This window comes from Aythya ferina (genome assembly GCF_964211825.1).
Source record: "Aythya ferina genome assembly, chromosome: 26".
NCBI lineage: Eukaryota > Metazoa > Chordata > Aves > Anseriformes > Anatidae > Aythya > Aythya ferina.
Genome location: NC_140324.1, coordinates 988,085 through 1,007,859, shown reverse-complemented (window position 1 = coordinate 1,007,859; position 19,775 = coordinate 988,085). Strand labels below are relative to the sequence as shown.

The window sequence follows — 19,775 nt, the reverse complement described above, 5'->3', positions numbered from 1 at the left end:
ATGGCAGCAGCCAAGTCAGGGCTGGGCACAGCTGGGCACTGACAGCATGCGTGCAGCCTCAGGGACACCTGCTGATCACCACAATCTCGGCCATCCCTACTTGGCTGTGTCTCTGTGGGACACGGCTCATGCCCACGCGCCTTTGGGCTGCAGTGATGGGCTAGGATGGCTGGAAGTGGGGCCACCATCGGTCTGCCCAGCACAGTGCCCACAGCAGGGTGGTGCTGGAAGTCCTCCCTTGCACTGCAGGAGGTGCAGGAGGGCTGCCTAGGGCTGGTGATTTAGGGCTATATTGGAGACCCTGGAGTTTCAGACCAACCTTCTGGGGAGCAGGGCTGGAGCTCTCAGCTGTGTGGGTGCTGTGGGAAGGGACGACTGCATCAAGCACATTTTGCGCCTCCTGAGCCCTGCTGTGCCATCTGCCTCCACACTATTGCAGCCACTGCAGCTGGGTGTTGCGTTGTTTCCCGGCAGTGCTCTGCGCAGTGCGGCTTTGGCCAGCAGAGGCGATCCGTCCAGTGCCTGGCTCACACCGGGCAGCCATCTGGCGACTGTCTGGAAACCCTGCAGCCTCCTGGCATGCAGCAGTGCGAGACCAAGTGCGAGTCAGGACCCACGGACAACCCTGAAGGTAAGGGAGGCAGCGGGATTGGCGGGAGGCACTAAGCCCTGCCAGCATCTGGGACCACAAGGGGCAGGGCAGTGCAGCCAGCACAGCCTGCGCTGGGCTCTAGCTGTGGGTTAAGGCTTTTTGGGGGCAGACCTGATGCTGTCCCCAGTTGTCCATGGCCAAAACAGTCCACTGTGACCATGATAAATGAAGTAACTGCACCTTTGTAAATGTAGGCTTTTAGTAGCGAGGCTCTCAGTAGCTGTTTCTTCAGTACCAACACATCTTGCTCCTCTATGGCAAATGGTCCCCAGGAGCTGGGCATCGGGGTGCCACAGGGGAGGGCCTTGAAAGGGACTGGCTAAAATCCTGCCCTGGAGCTCCTCACCAGGGGCACAGCTCTAACTCCACTTCCTTCTGTCACCCATCCAGAGTGCAAGGATGTGAACAAGGTGGCCTACTGCCCGCTTGTCCTGAAGTTCAAGTTCTGCAGCCGGACGTACTTCCGACAGATGTGCTGTAAAACATGCCAGGGGCACTAGAAACATGGTGACCCTGTGGGAAAACTGGAAGGCAAGAGCTGCGCCGAAGGGCTGCCGAGCCGGGCTCTTCCTCTCGCCCCGGGAACCTTCCCTGGGCCCAACACAGACACTGGTCGTGCTTCCGGTGGGAGCCGGCATCACCCCACCTGTCCCCCAAAGACACGCACCCTTTGCCCCCCAAGCATCCCAATGGCAGATCCCAGTTAAACCACTGCTGGCTACTGCAGAGACCATGGCCAAGCGTGAGAGGAGCCAGTCACCATGGTGGGAGAGGGAGAAGCTGGGCAGAGCGCAGCAGCAGGGACATTACTTGAAATTCTGATACTGTTATTTATTTAGTAGTGGACCCAGGTCCTGCAGGCGCTGAGGTGGTACCACTTGCCCTGCTCCTGCCTCATCCTACACTGCTTCATGTCCCGAGGGCAGCGCGAGCCATCCCTGGGTGCCGCTGCCTTTCCCAAGGGAGACAGAGAGGAATTTTCAGGTGCCATGGGTGATGTGATGAGCATGGTTTGTAGCCATCAGCTTCTGGGTGATGAATGAAGACAAGCTGCCATGAGGAGTGGGGTGGGAGCAGGGATATTTGCTTCACTTGCATCCTGCCACCTTGGGACCTGCAGCAGGTGATGGAGAACAGGTCACTCAGTGAGTAGAGCGGTGACACCAGTTTAACTGGGAGAGGGACTTACTCAAACTCCCTTCACAACCTACTTTGATTGGGGCGTCCCTGTATTTTTCCTAAAAGCCCTTATCACTATTATGACTGTTTTTCCTTTTGAAGACACCTCAAAGCGTGAGATGAGGTCAGGGCTGAGGCATGCTCGGCCCTGACAGTCACTTACGGGGTGTTGAGGCTGTGCTGGGCCACAGGAAGCAAAGCTAGGGAGGATGCTGGAGGAGAACTGTCCCACAGCATCCCCACTGCCAAGCCATGAACTGGGACCAGTCTGTGCCCAGTCCTGGCTGGGCCCTCCCCAGGGAACGCCATGGCCTCCTATGGTGCTCTGCCTCCTATGGTGCTCTGCCTCCAAGGGTGCTCTGCCTCCAAAGGCAGGCTCACTGCGTGCAGCTGTGGCCTCAGGGTACCAGTCCCAGTGCCATGCCACTGCCCCCAGGAGACCTCCAGTGATGGGAAAAGAGCAGGCTTGACATTCCTCCAGGTCACCTCCTGGCCAGATCTGGGCCAACACACATCTCCAATGGGCCATCACAGCCTGCTGGAGGAGACCTGAATTTGCAATGTACTAAGCATGTGCTTTTTGTTACTATTATTATTTTTGGGTCTTTCTGCATCACAAAGAGGAGAAACCTTGTCCCAGGCCAGGTTCTGTTCCCCTTGGGGGTCATCCTCAGGGTGCAGGGTCAAGATCAGCCCTCTTTTCCCAGAGCAAGCCTCTCCGCCCTGCCAGCCCTGATGTGTTACTCTACCGTCTGTATTTTTACCCAGTCATCAGCCGATTGCAGCTTCTCTGGTGCTCAGCAAATCCCCTTTGGCTGGCAAGCGGGCATTAATTTGTCTTCATTCCCAGTGCAATGCTCCATTCTGACATGTTGGGAGGGGGTGTTTTCACCTTTTTATATAGATATATATAATGAAAAATGTTTAAAATACTAACTCTAAGGAGGAGCGTCGTAACGGCATGATTTATAATAAAGGAGTAGCTACAATCCCAGGTGCAGGTTCTGGTCCCAGTGTTGTTTCTCAACTGGTGAGCCTTGGCTCTGGACAGCCCCATGCCATGATGCTGCCTGTGCTGATGCTAGAAGAGGATTTTGGGCAGCAGTGGGGTTCCCTGCACCCCAAGTGACCAGAAGGGGTTGGGGGATTTGTCTAGAGCTGCTGCATGACACAAAGGAACTGGCTTCCCCTTTGAAAACCCCTAGTGGGTGGGCTGTGCACCCCTGGGCATGTAAACCCCATATTGCTAATGCTGGTTTGGGATTTTAGGGGTTTCTTTTGCTTGAAGCCTGAGAGATATGTGGTGCAAGGGATGGGGTGATGTGGGGAGCTCCTACAGGAGGGGATGTCCTGACAGAGGAGCTGCTGCTGCACACAGTATAGTTTTGCTGTTCATCCCCAAATGTACCACCAGAAAAGGAGGAATTTATATATTAAAAAAAAAAAAAATGCTTGAAAGCACGAGCTTTCTGGTTAAGGATGCAGGGAAGGCATGGAGCAGCCAGATGCTGTGCCCACCTGAGCAGAGATTTCAGCCCCAACCCCAGCATTTGCCCTCCCTGCAAGGGCAATTTCCTTGATGGCATTTCCTGGTTTCCATTCCTGTCTCCTGAGGCATGAAGCAGCACATGCAGGGCAGATGCAGGGCATAATGCTCAGCCTGAGCAATGCAGAAGTAAAGCCCAGCCCAGGTGTGGATCCTGCATGAGTCCCTTCCCAAGGGGCCTCTGAATGGGGCTGCTGCTGCCCTCATCTTTGGCAGCTGAAGCAGTTGGCTCTGCCACTCACCTCATGAACATCTCATGAACAGTAAGGTTTCTCTGAGTTCCCGTGTGTGCATGGGTCATGGCACCTTGCTCCCAGCCACTGAGGTCGAGCATTTTGGCTGCTGAGCTCTTGGTGCCTTCAGCCTCATTAAGCAGCAGTGCTGTGGTAGTGATGCTTCTCCCTGTCCTCTCCAGCTGTCTCCCACGTTGGGAACCTTCACCTGCAGCCTGGCAAACACTCCCTGCATTGCGCCCCTCCGGCGATGCATCTAGTGGGGAAGATGCCCATTTGCATGATGGATGCTTCAGCACTCATGGCCATGGGTGCACCCACAGGGATGGGTGCTGCAAGGCCGAGGGTGCCCCAGGTTGTATTTCTGCCCCACACCCCAAGTGATGCCTCCAGCTCCCATCCACATCTGACACTGCCTTTGCCAGAGTTGGAGGCAGAGGCAGCGTGGCCAGGGGCTGCAGCAGGTAAGTGCTCAAAACCCAAAGGATAGGCACTCATTGATTCTGCCCTCTTTACCTTAATATTAATTGGAATGTACAGAAACCTCCAGGTTTTGAGACACGTACCCTTGGGACGTCGGGCAGTCCTGATCTTCCTGCAGCTCGATGGTCTCTGAACCAGCTCCAGCCAAAACACTTCCTTAACCATGGTCTGCTTAATCCAAAAGATGTGGAAAAAAAGCAACAACCAACACCATCGTGCTCGTAAAACCACCTCAGAGCAGAGCATCCCCCAGCTGCATCAAAGTGACCCCCAGGGTGGGGGAAAATGTTCAGAGCTCTGAGCATCCCTGCCCAGCTGCATCCTGTGCCCACCAGCACCACCTGCAACCCCAGGACAGTGACCCTGGCACCCATTGGCTTTGGCAGTGGGGGCACCCTGGGCAGGGCCACCCCAGGCTCCCCCCTCGACAGCGGGAAGAGGCTTTCATCCTCCCCACCCCAACCCCCAACAAACCGGCACTAAATGAGGAAGTGGGAGGAGAAAAAAATATCATAGCAAGTTGTAGTTGCAGGAGAAACAGCAAAGCGAAGCCCTTCGGGATGGACCTGTGCCCACGGTGACAGGAGCCCCGAGCGCCCCATCACCAGGGGCAGGACGCAGGGACACCATGGTGAGTGCAAGCAGGGGCCTCGCTGGCCTCCCCCCCGCCCTGTCCTCTCCCAGAGCCCTGGATGTCACCTTGGGGTGTCTTCCTGCCACCTTGGGGCTATCTTAGCCCTGTCCTCTTCTGCACCCACCTGGGACTGGGTGTGCCAGGAGCCCCCCACAATGTCCCCGATGGAGAGAGGATGGAGCTGCCCAGGCTCAGGGTGAAGGAGCAGGGCTGGGGCTGAGCGAGGTGCTGTGTGGGGCACGGTGCTGGGGAGCAGCTGCCTGAGAATGGGCGCAGGGTGCTGGGTGCAGGATCCCGCAGGGTTGTTGCACATGGGAGCACTGACCTGAGCAGGATCAAGGGCAGCAGGCGGTGAGCCAGGCTGGGCACAAAGTGCTCTTGATTTTGCCAGCATGGTCCCCATACGGGAACCCCTGTCTTCCTCTTGGCCCAGCTTCCTGCCAGCGCTTCTTATTTCAGTGCTCATGGCACCAGCAGGGTGCGGGCAGAGCACAGTGGTGTGGTGGGGGCTGCCAGGGGTGTTTGTGCCCCCTGAGACCAGCTCAAGCTGGGAGGGACCTGCAAGTGCTGGCACCTGGGGTCGAACCTCACACCCCAGTGCATGCAGGGAGATGGGGATGGTGGCTCGGGGCTGCTGCAAGGGTAGCAGCTGGAGCTGGAGGTTGATCTGGAGGAAGAAGAGGAAGATGCAGGCTCTCAAAATGAAGAAGATGCTCAGGCATGGAGTGAGGGGCTGCACGGTGTGGCCATGGCCACATCCTCCAGCCCACAGTTCTGCTCCCTCCGCATGTCTGAGCGCTGCCTTTCCTGGCCATCGCTTCCCACCAGCCAGGAGCAGGGTCAGCAGCTGGGCTGAAGCAGAGCCTCCTCCTCCCTACAGCAGCCCCTGGTTGCAGTTGTCACCTTCAACAGGCTGCTCCAGCACTGTCCCCACAAGACATGGACAGCTGAGACCCAATGATGTTTCATGGTTTCACAAGGGGTCATGGCTGCACATCCCCCCTGGGACCCTGCTTTGGGGTCAACCTCCATCCCCAGAACTCAGGGGTGAATGCCCCCTCCCTAGATGCTGTTTGTGCCCATATCAGGGGCCAGCCAGGCTGCTGACAGAAATACAACACCCTGTGCTCCTCTTCTCAAGGCTTCCTGTGGTTTCAAAGGTGTTGGCTGCATCTGGGCTCGCCCTATCTTGAGAACAGAGCTGCCACCTTGGGCAGCGTCTGCTCCGCCTTTGGCACTTGCAAGGGTTTTGTTTTTTTGGTGGCTCAGATGTGAGTTTTGAAGAAAAACAGACAATGTTTTGCGATTGCTGGTGCAGGGCTGCTCCCGAGGTCACTGCTTGCATCCACAGCCCTGGTCATGGGTGGTGACTGTGGTGGTGACAATCCCTGTCCTGCAGCCCTCGCGGGGGCTCCTGGTGGGTTCCTGGCCACGACACATGCACCCATCATGTACAGGGCTGTCAGCAGAGCAATGCCCTTTGCACAAAGTGGCTGCAAACTGTGCCTGGATGCCCGGCCCAAGAGCTGCTGAAAGCCTCTTGCCACTCGGCTCTAGGACAAAATGGCTCGTGGAGGTGTCTAGTCCTGGCCATCCGTCTGTCCCCTTCCTGGCAGGACCCATCTGGTGGCAGTGGCTGTTAAGCCACTGCTCTCCAGCTCACCCCTTGCCTTGGCCAGCAGCGCAGGAAGGGACTGGGAACCCCTGACCCATGCCTCTGAAAGCAAATTCAGCTTCTGCCCTGCACGGAGTCCCTGCTCCCCACAGGGTTGCTGCCCCTCACCTCTTGCAAGGCTTTTACCCAGCACATCAAGCCATGACCCCATGAAATCTTCACGTCACAGGATGCTCCCAGGGATGCTGGGCAGCCTTTGTGCTCCCCAAAACAGAGCAGAAACACCCACGACCCTGCAGACATCTGGAACAAAACCTTCGTTTAAAGTGAGACAGTGCTTTCCCTGCAGCTGTGCTGCATCAGGTGCCGGGCTGAGCCAGGAAAACCCCTAATCTGTGCCTGAGGAAGAGGAGGAGGCATGTGCTGGCTTCCAGCTGCTCTGAGCAGTCATTTGAGTGAAGGAGAAACTTCAGGTGTCAGCTCGAAAGCGCGAAGCTTGCAGTACAGGAAATGCCTACACTGGCCTTAATTCAGGGCTATAAGACTAAGCATGAGCTCAGGGTGCCTGTGCCTGGGGGCTTGGGGTGATATAAGTGGCTGACGGGGAAGCCAAGGTGTCAGTGTCCCCATGGGCTACTCCCAACCTGCTCACCTCCACTTAAAGCATGAGGTTTTGGCCAGGTCAGGGTGGCAACCTTGGGGTTACCAGCAGCACCCTGGGTGACAGCATGGTGACCTGGGTGGCCTATCCATAGGCTCATTAAGATAGAGGGGAAGAAGAGGAGGGGAAAGCAAGAAAAAGGACCATATGCAATGAACTGGAGGAAGAAGAGAAGCTCCATGAGCAGCCCCGATCCCATCCAGAGCCCCTGAGCTGACCCAGACCCATGCGTCCCAACTGCTTGCAAAGGGGCAAGGAAGCTGAAAGCCCCCTCACTGCTTATAGGGCCATGAGCTGCATTTGGTAGCTGGGATTTTGTGAGCAGGGTTACAAAGCCCAGCAGCCCACCAGGGATGGGGGGTGGCCAGGGGGAGCAGCCCGATGTTGCTGATCCCCTCCCTGCTCCATGAGCATCCCTCAGTCACCCCTCGTGATGCTGCTGGGGGACAGGGCGGCTGCCTGTGACTGTCAGGGGCAGATGGGAGGGTGCAAAGGCAGAGGCATCCTGAGGCCTGAAAGCTTGAGAATCGGCAGGAAAATGAAGCAAAAGGGGAAGAGAAGAAAAGGGAAATGGAAAGAGTAAGAGGCTGGGGGGGAGAAGTGAAATCGGCACCAGGAGCGCTGGGCTGAAAGCGGAACTGTGTGGCCGGTGGCTACAGGACGAGTGCACAGAGGAGCCAGGGGCAGCTCCAGCCATGGGTGTCCCCTCCCAGGTATCGTAGGCACATTCAGGCAGATTACTGTGCAGCAACAGGGCCAAGGACCCTCTAGGATGTTTTCTTTTTGGGCAGTGGAATCCCACCCAGCCCAGGGCTGTGCTTAGCCCCACAATCGCTGAAATCGCAGCCCATGGTCTTCCTTCTGTCCCGCTGCCCCTGAGGATGTTGCAAGCATGAATTTGGGGTGGCAGAAAAATGGGTGCTTGGGTTTCCCCAGGCAGGGCAGGGGGGTGACACTCCCAGCTCTGCCCCGCTGCAGTGGAGACACGGGGGTGCAGCCAGGGGTGCCCCATGGGGCATGGTTATTGCCTTTCTCCAGGGTTGTTTTTGCTACCCCTTTGATATGCAGAGCCTGTGCTGTGATTGCTTCATTACTCATATGTTTACAGAGCAGGGGAAATGTTACAAACCTGCCTACAGGCTGCAAGCCCATTCTTCGCCTCTTGGGAATGCAGGGCCTGTGGTGAGGCAGGATCTGGCTAGAGGGATGGATCAAGCCCATGTGCAGCAGTGGCTGAAATACCCCTTAGTGCCACCCAAGGGTGCCTGTTTCAGATTCCCACCACAGTCGCTGTGACCCTCTCCCTGCAGGGCAGCAAGGAGCGCTTCCACTGGCAGAGCCACAATGTCAAGCAGAGTGGGGTGGATGACATGGTCCTGCTCTCCAAGATCTCCGAGGAGGCCATCGTGGAGAACCTCAAGAAGCGCTTTATGGACGATTACATCTTCGTATCCTTCCCAGGGCAGCAGGATGGGGAGCATCAGGGCCACATTCTAAGGCTTTGCAAGAGCCTGCAGCATGTCCATCCCTGCACGATATTGGGATGGGTTTGGTGGCCATGACACCCTAGCTGATATGGCTCATGTGCTTCAGCATTACCCAGGGGAAGGACCTCTTCTCCTTGTTGGCAGCATGATCCTGCTGGTTTATAGCCAGAGGTTCAGCCCCCTCCTCACCAAACCCTGCAGCTGCATAGGGCATTGTCCCCTCCTGCTGTTGCCCACAGACCATCAATGCACACTGGGTGCTCTGCACTGACTCTGGAGCACCACTGAGCCAGCACAGGGTGAAAACTCCCTGTCCCTTACGTGCCGTCCTCCAGCACAGATGCTTTTGTGGTCACTGGCTTTGTCACAGAGATGACACCACTGAGCACCAAGCACGAAGTTTGATGGCTCTCGGGTTCCTTGGTGCAGATGGGGAAGCCGTTCCTACCATCCGAGGCTCTGAGCCCAGCTCACCCCCCCAGCCCCTGCTCAGTTTCGCAGCCAGATCAGCACCCAGCTGCATCATGCCTGCTGCAGCCGTGCCCCAGCCCCAGAGGGAGAAGAGAAGTTCCCCGAGCTGCAGAGCGGGACGTGGTGGGGAGCTCAGGCGCAAAGCCACTTGCTGTCGTGGACGTGAGTGGTTGTGGTTTCCCTGAAGATGCGGCTCTGTCCTTACAAGGCGATGCTCTGTCCCAGGCTGGCAGTGACGCAGCCATCCGCCTCGCTCTTTCAGCAGACCCAGGGCTTTAAATGTGCTTGGGGGTTGGGCTTAGGGTTGGCTTTTTTTGAAGGAGGAGGAAAAAATACCCCATGCAGCCTCTTTCTTCCTTTTTTCGCAGCCCTGCATGCAGGGCCCCCATCCAGTCATGACTCAGTGCCCCATGTTTCCACACTTCCCAGAAAAGCCCCTCTCTTCCTGCCCTCGGCTGCCTTCCCCTCCCTGCTGACAGGTGGGCTGAAAGCGGGACCCTGGCCCTGCACCATCCATGTCCTCCCCACCCAGCATCCTCCCCAGGGCACTGGGGCTTATCCCCATCCTCCCAATGCACCATTTCCAGCCACAGGCCTCTGTTTTTCCAAACCCCCCCCCAATCACACCTGTGTAATTTGGGGATGCTGCGTGCGGATGTAGGGGAAACTCATGGCTGAGGCAGCACCAGGTCGTGAGCTGAAACCCATCGTGCTATTCCTGGTGCTGCCTTACAAGGAGGCAGGGATACTCTGATATGATGGGCAGGACGGAGGGACATGGGAGAGGATGCCTGGACCTTGACTTGCTGCCCAGACCTACATCGGGCCAGTGCTCATCTCCGTCAACCCCTTCAAGCAGATGCCGTACTTCACTGACCGAGAGATCGAGCTGTACCAGGGGGCGGTAAGGCTGCTGTGTGCAGGCTGGCAGGGCTGGCAAGGGGTTAATTAGGTTTAATTTGGTGCATTTGCATACAAATGTCTGGGGGGTGTCCCATGAGGGTGCCCTTTGGGTACTGATTGCATGGGTCAGCGTTCCCAAATGTGTTGTCTGCAACAAGAGTTGGAAGCATATCCACATTCCTGGAAAATTCATCCCATAAACACACATTAGGGCAACCCAGACATGGTGAAGTGCCCAAGTGCCTGGCTCTGCTGCACATCCTTCCTGAGGCAGAGGGGACTCCAGCAGACATCCTGCATGCTGCTGCTTCTTGTGCCACATGGGCAGGGTAAAGGGGGCTGCAGAGGGGGCTGGCAGCTGCTCCCTGCTCAGCACTGCTGCCCTTGCCTCCTCTCTAGGCTCAGTATGAAAATCCCCCCCACATCTATGCGCTGACAGACAACATGTACCGAAACATGCTGATCGACGGGGAGAACCAATGCGTCATCATCAGGTAGAGGGCAGCAAGTGGCTGGGTGCCCCCGGCACCCCTTCCCCAGCACCCTGGGGTGTCCAGGCCAAATGTGGTGGCCAGGCAGTGGCAAGAGGTTGCTGAAGCCCAGTGCTGGCCACGGGTGTGCACCATCTGGGTGTGCTGGGGCTGTGGTCCCAGGCAAGAACCAAGCCTTGTGCAACATGCTTTTTCAGCTGAGTGTTGCAAGGGAAGGGGTCAGGATGTGGGGTAAGGCCAAAGACTTCCCCTTCAGGCTCCAAAGCCTCCCTTCTCCCCTCCAAAATCCAGCAGCAAGAAATCCAACAACTCCTCCTGTATCTCAGCCCTGCTCTGGTCCCGTTCATGTCCCAGAGCCCCTGCAGCCCCTTCTCCAACATCATTAGCTACAGCCCCTGTCCCCTCCAGCTGCCCCAGGCCCTGAGGGACCAGGGGCTCCCCAGCATCCCACCAGGAGCACTCCAGGGGCTCCTGATTCACCTTTCCCCTCCTTTTGCCATTTACACAGTGGAGAAAGCGGGGCCGGGAAAACAGTGGCAGCAAAATACATCATGGGCTACATCTCCAAAGTGTCCGGGGGTGGCGACAAGGTGCAGGTAGGGCTGCCCCCACCCCAGCACCTAGAGTTTCGCCTCCCAACCTCTCTGCTCCCCCAGCCCCTGCACAGAGCAGTCCATGGCTGGGGACACATCTCCATCCCCAGTCGGGGCGGGCAGTTGCAGTGGGCACAAGTGCGCAGCCCTGCTCAGGCTCGTGCCCTCCTCTGGCCACCAGCACGTGAAGGACATCATCCTGCAGTCCAACCCACTGCTGGAAGCCTTCGGCAATGCCAAAACTGTCCGCAACAACAACTCGAGCCGCTTTGTAAGTCCCTGGGGCAGGCGTGGACCATGCCAAGGGTTGGTACCTTGCAGTGCCATAGCCAGGATCCATCCCTGCCATGCTTGTGACATGGCTGGAGGGGACAACCAGGGGCTGGGTGCTGATGGGCACTGTGCCTGGGCAGGGGAAATACTTCGAGATCCAGTTCAGCCGGGGTGGCGAGCCCGACGGGGGGAAGATCTCCAACTTCCTGCTGGAGAAGTCACGGGTGGTGAGCCAGAACGAGCATGAGAGGAACTTCCACATCTACTACCAGGTACGGGGGCATGGGACCAGGCGGGCATGGGGCTGGAGCCGCTAACTGCAGCCCCCTGGGTGTCTTGCAGCTCATCGAAGGAGCGTCCCAGGAGCAGCGGCAGAACCTTGGCATCATGAGCCCGGATTATTACTACTACTTGAACCAGTCGGACACGTACCAGGTAGAAGGCACAGATGATCGCAACGACTTCCATGAGACCATGGTGAGTGTCTGGGGGAGTATGGGTATCCAGAAACCTGTCTGAGGCCAAACTGGGGCTGACCCCAATGCACCCTGCTCCCCCAGAACGCCATGCAGGTGATCGGCATCCGGGGCGAGGACCAGCAGCTGGTGCTGCAGATCGTGGCAGGGATCCTCCACCTGGGCAATATCAGCTTTCGGGAGGAGGGCAACTATGCCCAGGTGGAAAATGCCGACTGTGAGTAGCCAAACCCCCCTTGTTCCAGCAAATGAAGCTTACATGCTCACAGGGACCCCTGGCAATGAATCGCAACATCTCTGTAGCACAAACCCCCCAGCAGAGGAGAGAGGCAACATCAGCATCTTCCCTGTGTTAAACATGAGGAAACTGAGGCAGTGAGCAAATGGCACAGCCAGAGCTTAGCAAGTGCCTGGCAGGGGACAGGGGCTATGATGGAGCTGAGGGAGGGCAATATCCCATGCCCCCAGACTGTGTTGCTCCCTATGCCATGGCCCCACTCATGTTTGGCTGGGGCTGGGTGGGCAGTGTGTGGGGGGCAGCCCTAACCTCCCTCTTTCTGCCCAGCCCTGGCTTTCCCTGCCTACCTGCTGGGCATCGACCGCAACCGCCTCAACAGCAAGGTCACCAGCCGCAAGATGGACAGCAAGTGGGGTGGACGCTCCGAGTCCATCACCGTCACCCTCAACGTGGAGCAGGCAGCTTACACCCGGGATGCCCTGGCCAAGGGGCTCTACACTCGTGTCTTTGACTTCCTCGTGGAGGTGGGTGCCCTGGGGAGTATGGTTGTTGGGAGGGGTATGAGGGGAGGCTCATGGGGATGCTGGCTGGCTGCTCCTGTGTGCAGCCGCATGCCCCATGAAGGTGGCTCCCGCCATCTCTCCCTGCAGTCTATCAACCGGGCCATGCAGAAGCCGTATGAGGAGTACAGCATTGGGGTGCTGGACATCTATGGCTTTGAAATATTCCAGGTGGGTGCTGGTTTGCAGTGGGAGCCCAGCTGGGGGGCTCTCCTTCCGTGCTCCAGTAGCAAGGGTGGTCAGAGCAAGGGGTTGTTGGTCAATGGCCCAAAGAAGGGTCCCTGGAGCAGCATCCAAAGGTCCCACCCATAGGGGTCACCTGAGTAGAAGCCAAGTCAGACCCATCTTCTCTTTCCTTTTCCCTCATTTTACAGAAAAATGGTTTTGAACAGTTCTGCATTAACTTTGTGAACGAGAAACTGCAGCAGATCTTCATAGAGCTGACCCTGAAGGCAGAACAGGTACAAGGGAGTTGAAACCCAATAGGGCTGCACCAGCACCCTAATCCCCATGCTCTGCACCCCACTGATGTGGCACCCTGGCCAAGGCATGTCCCATGAGTGCAGATCTGGAGCCCACCAGCTCTTTTTGTGTGTCGTTCTCCCACCCCGTAGGAGGAGTACGTGCAGGAGGGCATCAAATGGACCCAGATCCAGTACTTCAACAACAAGGTGGTGTGCGACCTGATAGAGAACAAGCTGGTGAGTGGGGGTCCCCCCAGCAGGATGCTTCCTTGGGAGCCAAAGCACTGGGGGGGCTTGGTGGGGCTGGGTGCTGCTGGGGTGGGGGGCAGGAGCCAGCCCTGGGGGAGCTGCAGCTCCATGTCCTTGCATTTGAGTGCAAAGCAGCTTAGAGCCACACGGGGCACCTTACCGCAGCCAGATGCAGGATTGTTCCTGCCTGCAGCCTTAAGTCACCCCTGGCTTTGCTTTCCATCCCCCAGAACCCTCCTGGGATCATGAGTGTTTTGGACGACGTCTGTGCCACCATGCATGCCACCGGCGAGGGCGCCGACCAGACCCTGCTGCAGAAGCTGCAGGCAGCAGTGGGCACCCATGAGCACTTCAACAGCTGGAGCTCAGGCTTTGTCATCCACCACTATGCGGGCAAGGTACGGCACCCTGCATCCTGAGGCCCTGGCCCCAGCGTCCTGGGGCTGAGCACCCCTCCTGCCCCCAGGTCTCCTACGATGTGAACGGCTTCTGTGAGCGCAACCGGGACGTGCTCTTCACTGACCTGATTGAGCTCATGCAGAGCAGCGAATAGTGAGTATGGGCGGTGTTGTGGTCTCGTGGGTCATCCCAAAAGAGCTGGGGTCATGGGCAGCATGCTCAAAATGTGGACCTTTGCTGGTCCTGCCCCTGCCTGGCAGCTCTCACCCGGGGGCTCTCCCCTGCCTTTCAGCGGTTTCATCCGGATGCTTTTCCCGGAGAAGCTTGATTCTGACAAAAAGGGCCGCCCAACCACTGCAGGCTCCAAAATCAAGGTAGGTTCTGGAGGCTGCAGAACAGCAGCTGGGGGCTGCTGGGCTCCCACCAACACCTTTAACGCTACAGAGGCCAATCCTTGCAATAGAAACAGGCCAATGACTTGGTGAACACATTAATGAAGTGCACACCACACTACATCCGCTGCATCAAGCCCAACGAGACCAAGAAACCCCGTGACTGGGAGGAGAGCAGGTAACAGAGGATGCTGTAATGGGTCACAGAGCCCCAGAGCCCAGGTACCTTTCCTCCAGACCCAGGGGATGGGAAGGGGCAGCGTGCGGGAACACACATCCCTCTGCATGTGCATCCTTCTGGGGCTCTGACCTGGGCACCCCCAGGCAAAGTGGTGGAGATGGGCAGAGCCATGCTACCATGCTGCCATCCCACGGTGAGCACATCCCTCCCAATCCCGCAGGGTGAAGCACCAAGTCGAGTACCTGGGGCTGAAGGAGAACATACGCGTACGCAGGGCTGGTTTCGCCTACCGCCGCCTCTTCCAGAAATTCTTACAACGGTGAGGGGCCATGGGGTTGTGAGGAGGGGGTCTGCAGCCCGGCCGCCGCTCATGGCCCCTGTCTCGGCAGCTATGCCATCCTCACCCCCGAGACGTGGCCTTGCTGGCGTGGGGATGAGCGGCAAGGTGTGCAGCACTTGCTGAGCTCCGTCAACATGGACCCAGACCAGTACCAGATGGGACGGAGCAAGGTGTTCGTCAAGAACCCAGAGTCGGTAGGTTGGGGGCATGGGGACGTTGCGGGCATCTGCACCAGGATCGGCCCCTGCCTGTCCAGGCTCAGTACCCCACTGCCCCACAGCTCTTCCTCCTGGAGGAGATGCGGGAGCGGAAATTTGACGGCTTCGCCCGGGTGATCCAGAAGGCCTGGCGCCGGCACATCGCCGTCCGGAAATACGAGCAGATGAGAGAGGAGGGTAAGGCTGCGACGGCGGGGACACCCCTGCACTTTGTAGGGTGCCCTTGGCCAGGGACAGCCCTGCTCACTGCAGAGCCACCGGAGCAATGGGGGAGCAGCATCCCCGCTCCTAATTGCAACAAAGAGGGTGATGAGGGACTGGACAAGATACTCGAGGTCTTTTCCTACATTTCAAGGAGGGAGTGGGTTTCTTGCTCCTGTTTTCAGCCCTGGGTGGGGCTGTCAGACAGAACCCAGAGCATCTCGCTGTCCGTCTGCATTTCACTGCCTGCAAAAATGATGGAGATGGGTCAGCGCTTGTAGAGGGATGGGAAAGGCCTGTGGTCAGCACCTGACACCCGCCATGGGGAATTTCCAATACTCCCAAGCATACAGTGCAAAATCAAGAGGAAAAAAAAAAAAAAAAGGAAGCAGCTGGGCCCCTCCCTCCCCCCCTACCACAACACAAGGTTTTGGGGACACTTAATGGGTTTTGTGGCCAGCACAGCTCCTGCTGCGTGGGGCTGTGGGCTGAGTGCCAGCTCAGAGCCCTGCCCGACCAGCATCACTTCGGGTACCATGCAGCCTCCAGCATCCTCTACAACTGCAAAGAGCGGCGGAGGAACAGCATCAACAGGAATTTTGTGGGCGATTACCTGGGCATGGAGGAGCGGCCAGAGCTGCGGCAGTTCCTAGCCAAGAGGGAGCGGGTTGACTTCGCCGACTCCATCACGAAGTATGACCGGAGGTTCAAGGTGAGACAAGCCAAGCCATGGCTCATGGTGGTTGCCCTTGGGTGGGATGTGGGTGGGGCTTGTGCCCCCCTCTTTCCCCCCCCCCCCCCCAGCTAACTCCCCTCAGCCCCTGCACCTGCCCTTTCGCAGCCCATCAAGCGGGACTTCATCCTCACCCCCAAGTACTTTTACCTGATTGGGCGGGAGAAGGTGAAGAAAGGCCCTGAGAAGGGGCAAATCAAGGAGGTGCTCAAGAAGAAGGTGGAGATCCAGGCAGTGAGCGGCGTCTCACTGAGGTATGTCCCATTGTACCAGCTCAATGTGGTCGGGCTTCACCCATCGTGTCCCCCCAGACCCTTCCCACTTTTCGGTGCCCCCAGCCCAGCCCCAATGCACTGCCATTGGAGCATCACACCACGGGGATGAGGGGTCTCTGGGTCTGCTCAGGGGTCCCCAAGGCCTGGCAGAGTCTCCTGCCCCCCTGACAGCCCCCTGGGGCTGCCCACAGCACCCGGCAGGATGATTTCTTCATCCTCCATGAGAACGATGCCGACAACTTCCTCGAGTCCATCTTCAAGACAGAGCTGGTCAGCCTGCTGAGCAAGCGCTATGAGGAGCTCACCCATACCAAGCTGCAACTCACCTTCAAAGACACGTAAGGATGGAAGCTGGGAGAGGTGGCAAAGCAGGAAGAGGCCACTTCCCCGCAGCCTCACGGCCCCTCTCCTCATCCTAGACTACAGTTTCGGGTGAAGAAGGAGGGCTGGGGCGGTGGCGGCACCCGCAATGTCACCTTCATGAGAGGACAGGGCGACGTGGCCATCCTCAAAGCTGGAGGCAAAACCCTTACGGTCAGCATCGGGGACGGGCTCCCCAGGAACTCCAGTGAGTGCCGGTGCCGGGGCACCTGGGGGGAGCAGCGTAGGAGGGGAGGGGGGAGAGGGGAGACAGGAGCTCCAGGGCCACGGTGAATGGTGGGGGGGCTTGGGGACATCAGGATGAGACACTGTGCCCTGCGGAGTCTGTGTTTCACCCAGGAGGGACCTGCTCAGGTGATGGGGTAGCACCAGGTGCTCAAGAGTGGTGGGATGCAAACCATGGTCAGCCCTCACATGGGACATCACCTGATGAGGTTTTGTGTCCACTCCTAGAGCCCACAAGGAAGGGGGTGACGCAGAGCAGAGGTGGCAGCAGGCATCCAGCACCCTTCCGGAGTGCACCCCCCGCACCCCAAGGTGAGCAGGGCAGCACCAAATGGGCCCCAGCCTGGTCCAGCCGGCTCTGTGCTGCTGGGGGGCAGGCAGGCGATGACCCCCTGCAATAACTGACCATCCCTGGGGTTGTTCCAGGCACCTTCAAGAACGGGGCTCCCCAGTTCCCACGTGGGAACAGCCAGGCTCAGCGGGACACCTACAAGACACCCCAGAAGCAGCTGCGGGCACCACCGGCCACAGTGCTGCCCACCCAAAGCACAAACCGCCGGCCAAAGACACGGCCCCCATCTGAGCAGAACATGGAGTTTCTCAACGTGCCCGACCAGGGGGTGGCCGGGTAAGGTCCAGCACCCATGTGCCCACCTGAGTCCTCCAGTCTCCCCTCCCACTACTGCAGGCTCCAGAGACACTCTTCCTACTCCGGCCAGCTCCCTGTAACCTGGCAGTCCTGGGAGGGCAGAGCAGGCTGGGGAGGGGGACATGGGATGTCCCACACCCCCTCCCTTCCCTGGCTCTCACACTGTGTCACCGGTCCCCAGCATGCAGCGGAGGCGAAGCGTGGGCCAACGGCCACCCCCAGCCGGGCGCCCTAAGCCACAGCCCAAGGTGGCCACGCCGCGCTGCCGTGCGCTGTACCAGTACATCGGGCAGGACGTGGACGAGCTCAGCTTCAACGTGGGGGACATCATTGACATCCTGCTGGAAGGTACCGCCGGGCTCCCGGCTCCCCGTCTTGCCCTGTGGATGCTCCACATCTCAACCCGGGCTCTTTTCTCTCTTTCCCAGATATCTCTGGTTGGTGGAAGGGACGGCTGCATGGCAAGGAGGGGCTTTTCCCTGGGAACTACGTGCAGAAGATCTGAGCTGGGCACAGCGGACAAGGGTGGTCCCAGTAGGTGCCAGCCATGGGGAACCCTGCGGATCCTCTCCCCAGCATTGAGCAATCTGTTGTCCTCAGCCCCTTGCCACCGCTGGATCCAGCCTGGTGTCAGCCGCTGGTTTCTGCAGCTACTTCAGACAGTGGAGCAGGGTCAGGCTCTTTGCTGCTTATTCGTATGGTGGTTGTGGAACTGCTGAGGTGACTCTGGGGCATGAATAGTTTTATCGTCAATAATTATAGCAGTGAAGTTACTTGTGGTGGCTTTGGGCTTTTGACCTTGCTCCTGGATGATTCACGCATTGCAAACACAGCAAATCTGAGTTGGACTCAAAAAAACAAGCCCGGAGTTTGTGTTTCCCCACTGATCCCCCTGAGACCCAGCCCCCAGCGCTGGCTGTCCCTATGACAGGGGGATGAGTCTGCATGCAGGGACGAGGGTGGGTGCGCACCAGAGCAGCCCCATCCCCTCTGTATCGAATCCTCCAGAAGATACTGAACACGAACCAGCTCCCCCCCCGGACCCCATCTCAGGCTCTTGCACATCCCAGCATCGCTCCAGAGCACCTGGCAGTGCTGGTCAGGAGCTGCAGGGCAGCGGGGAGACAAAGCCCTGGAATCGGGGCGCAGCAGGACCTGCGTGTCAGCGCAGCGCCTGATTTCCCACAGGACTTGCTGCGAGAACTGAGCTGTGGCTCCACGTATTTGGATCCTGATCTGAAGGGGCCATGGGCGGCACAGACGGGCCCAAGTCCCCTGCTGTGGCAAACATGGAGTTGCCCCAGCATCACAAGCAGGGGGGTCTCACCCGTGGGGTGCTGGGGCTGAAAGCCACTGTCCATGGCCATGCTGAGGTGATCCCGAGCACACCCCCTTGGGGTGATGTTCCCTGCCCTGGGGGCAGAGGGGCTTTGAATGGAGGCTTTTTCCCACTGAGGGTGCATGAGGTTTGCAGCAGGGAGAGGGACGAACGGCACCAACACATCGGGGCCCGTCCTTGCCTGTGCCCCGTGGTGCTGGGAACCACCACCATGCTCTGGGTGCAGAGATAAGCAGGGGTCGGTGTCCCGCCCCGCCCCCGCCACCAATCCATGTCATCCCCCACCCAGGATGGCCAGAGGAAGTGACGCTATCCTGCTGCAGCCCTCGGCCTCGCTGCCTCTCCCTCCTCTTCCTCCCTCCCTGCAGCTCCCGCTGACCACGGGTGGGCAGAGCTCCTGCCCAGGAGATGGAGGCGGGGGGGGGCACACACAGATGGGGAGGGCTCAGGGGACCCTATGGGTGGGGGTGACGGCAAGCCAAAGGCTGCTGGGAAATGAAGTCCTGCGCAGCCTCACGTGGCGACACGTTCTGGGCCTGGGGAGGGAAGGGGAAATGTGGGGCTGGGAGGCCGGGGGGCACACACGGAGCTGGGGGGGGGGAGGAACAGGAGCCGGGGCAGCTCCGGGTGTCTCAGCCTCGTGGCTTTGCCCCCTCATGATGGGTTTTCACAACCTACGTGGTCCTTGGGGGGATTTTTCTTTTTTTTTTTTTTTTTTTTTTTTTTTTCCTGTAAGTGCAGTTTTAGAGTCCTTGCACTGCTGAGCTTGGGAAGGGCATTGGGGGCGAGGTGGGTGGGAGCAGCGAGAGCCTCTGCTTTCATCTGATTGAATAAAAATGGCTTTGGAAACTGCTGCTGGAGGAATCTCCTTCCTGCACCCTGCCTTGGGGCTGGGGGGGGAGGGGGGGGCAGCACCCCAAGAGCTGGGGCTGTGCAAGGGGGATGCTGCCACCACCTCCTGCTGGCTTTGGGGGAGGGGGGCAGCTCAGGGGGGCTGTGAGGGTCCTGGGATGCTCCAAGGGGCCTGGGCAGCTCTTAGGGCCCATGAGTGATGTGTTGCGCTCGGGGTGCTTCGGGGGGGTGCTCCAAGGAACCTGGGGTGCTCCGAGGGAAACCTCAGACGACCGGGGGGGGGGGGTGTCTTCAAAAGTCACAGCGTTCCCCAAGAGGCTCAGGATGCTGTAAGGGGGGGGGTTCAGGATGCCACCTCCCCGGGGATGCTCCAGCATCGCGA

General features: G+C 58.6%; 2 protein-coding genes and 1 long non-coding RNA gene across 7 annotated transcripts in view; 2 read left to right on the top strand and 1 right to left on the bottom strand.

Annotated features, from left to right (window-relative positions):
• ADAMTS10 (ADAM metallopeptidase with thrombospondin type 1 motif 10) overlaps positions 1-2,825 on the top strand; it is a 76,800-nt gene extending 73,975 nt beyond the window's left edge. For all 5 annotated transcript variants that reach the window (XM_084498612.1, XM_084498608.1, XM_084498609.1 and 2 more), the window contains 2 exons: positions 475-631; positions 1,043-2,825. In XM_084498612.1, the coding sequence (XP_084354738.1) occupies positions 475-631; positions 1,043-1,152 (267 nt within the window). In that variant the 3' untranslated portion in view covers positions 1,153-2,825. The remainder of the gene's footprint in view (positions 1-474; positions 632-1,042) is intronic.
• On the bottom strand, positions 1,469-4,440 carry LOC311423961. The gene is made up of 3 exons (XR_014685952.1): positions 4,177-4,440; positions 3,620-3,866; positions 1,469-1,766 (listed from the first exon to the last, which is right to left on the bottom strand). It is a non-coding gene; the product is annotated as an uncharacterized lncRNA (long non-coding RNA).
• A 146-nt stretch (positions 4,441-4,586) lies between these two features.
• Positions 4,587-18,063, top strand: MYO1F (myosin IF). The gene is made up of 28 exons (XM_084498613.1): positions 4,587-4,724; positions 8,314-8,451; positions 9,776-9,865; positions 10,264-10,358; positions 10,864-10,951; positions 11,130-11,219; positions 11,362-11,493; positions 11,564-11,698; positions 11,782-11,914; positions 12,263-12,459; positions 12,586-12,666; positions 12,870-12,956; positions 13,110-13,196; positions 13,439-13,606; positions 13,675-13,760; positions 13,900-13,981; positions 14,071-14,177; positions 14,401-14,499; positions 14,570-14,714; positions 14,801-14,915; positions 15,482-15,651; positions 15,781-15,926; positions 16,139-16,285; positions 16,367-16,515; positions 16,782-16,865; positions 16,980-17,181; positions 17,384-17,550; positions 17,631-18,063. Exons 1-28 carry the CDS (start codon positions 4,722-4,724, stop codon positions 17,705-17,707), a joined length of 3,300 nt encoding a protein of 1,099 aa, XP_084354739.1. The 5' UTR covers positions 4,587-4,721; the 3' UTR covers positions 17,708-18,063.
• Positions 18,064-19,775: the final 1,712 nt, after the last annotated feature.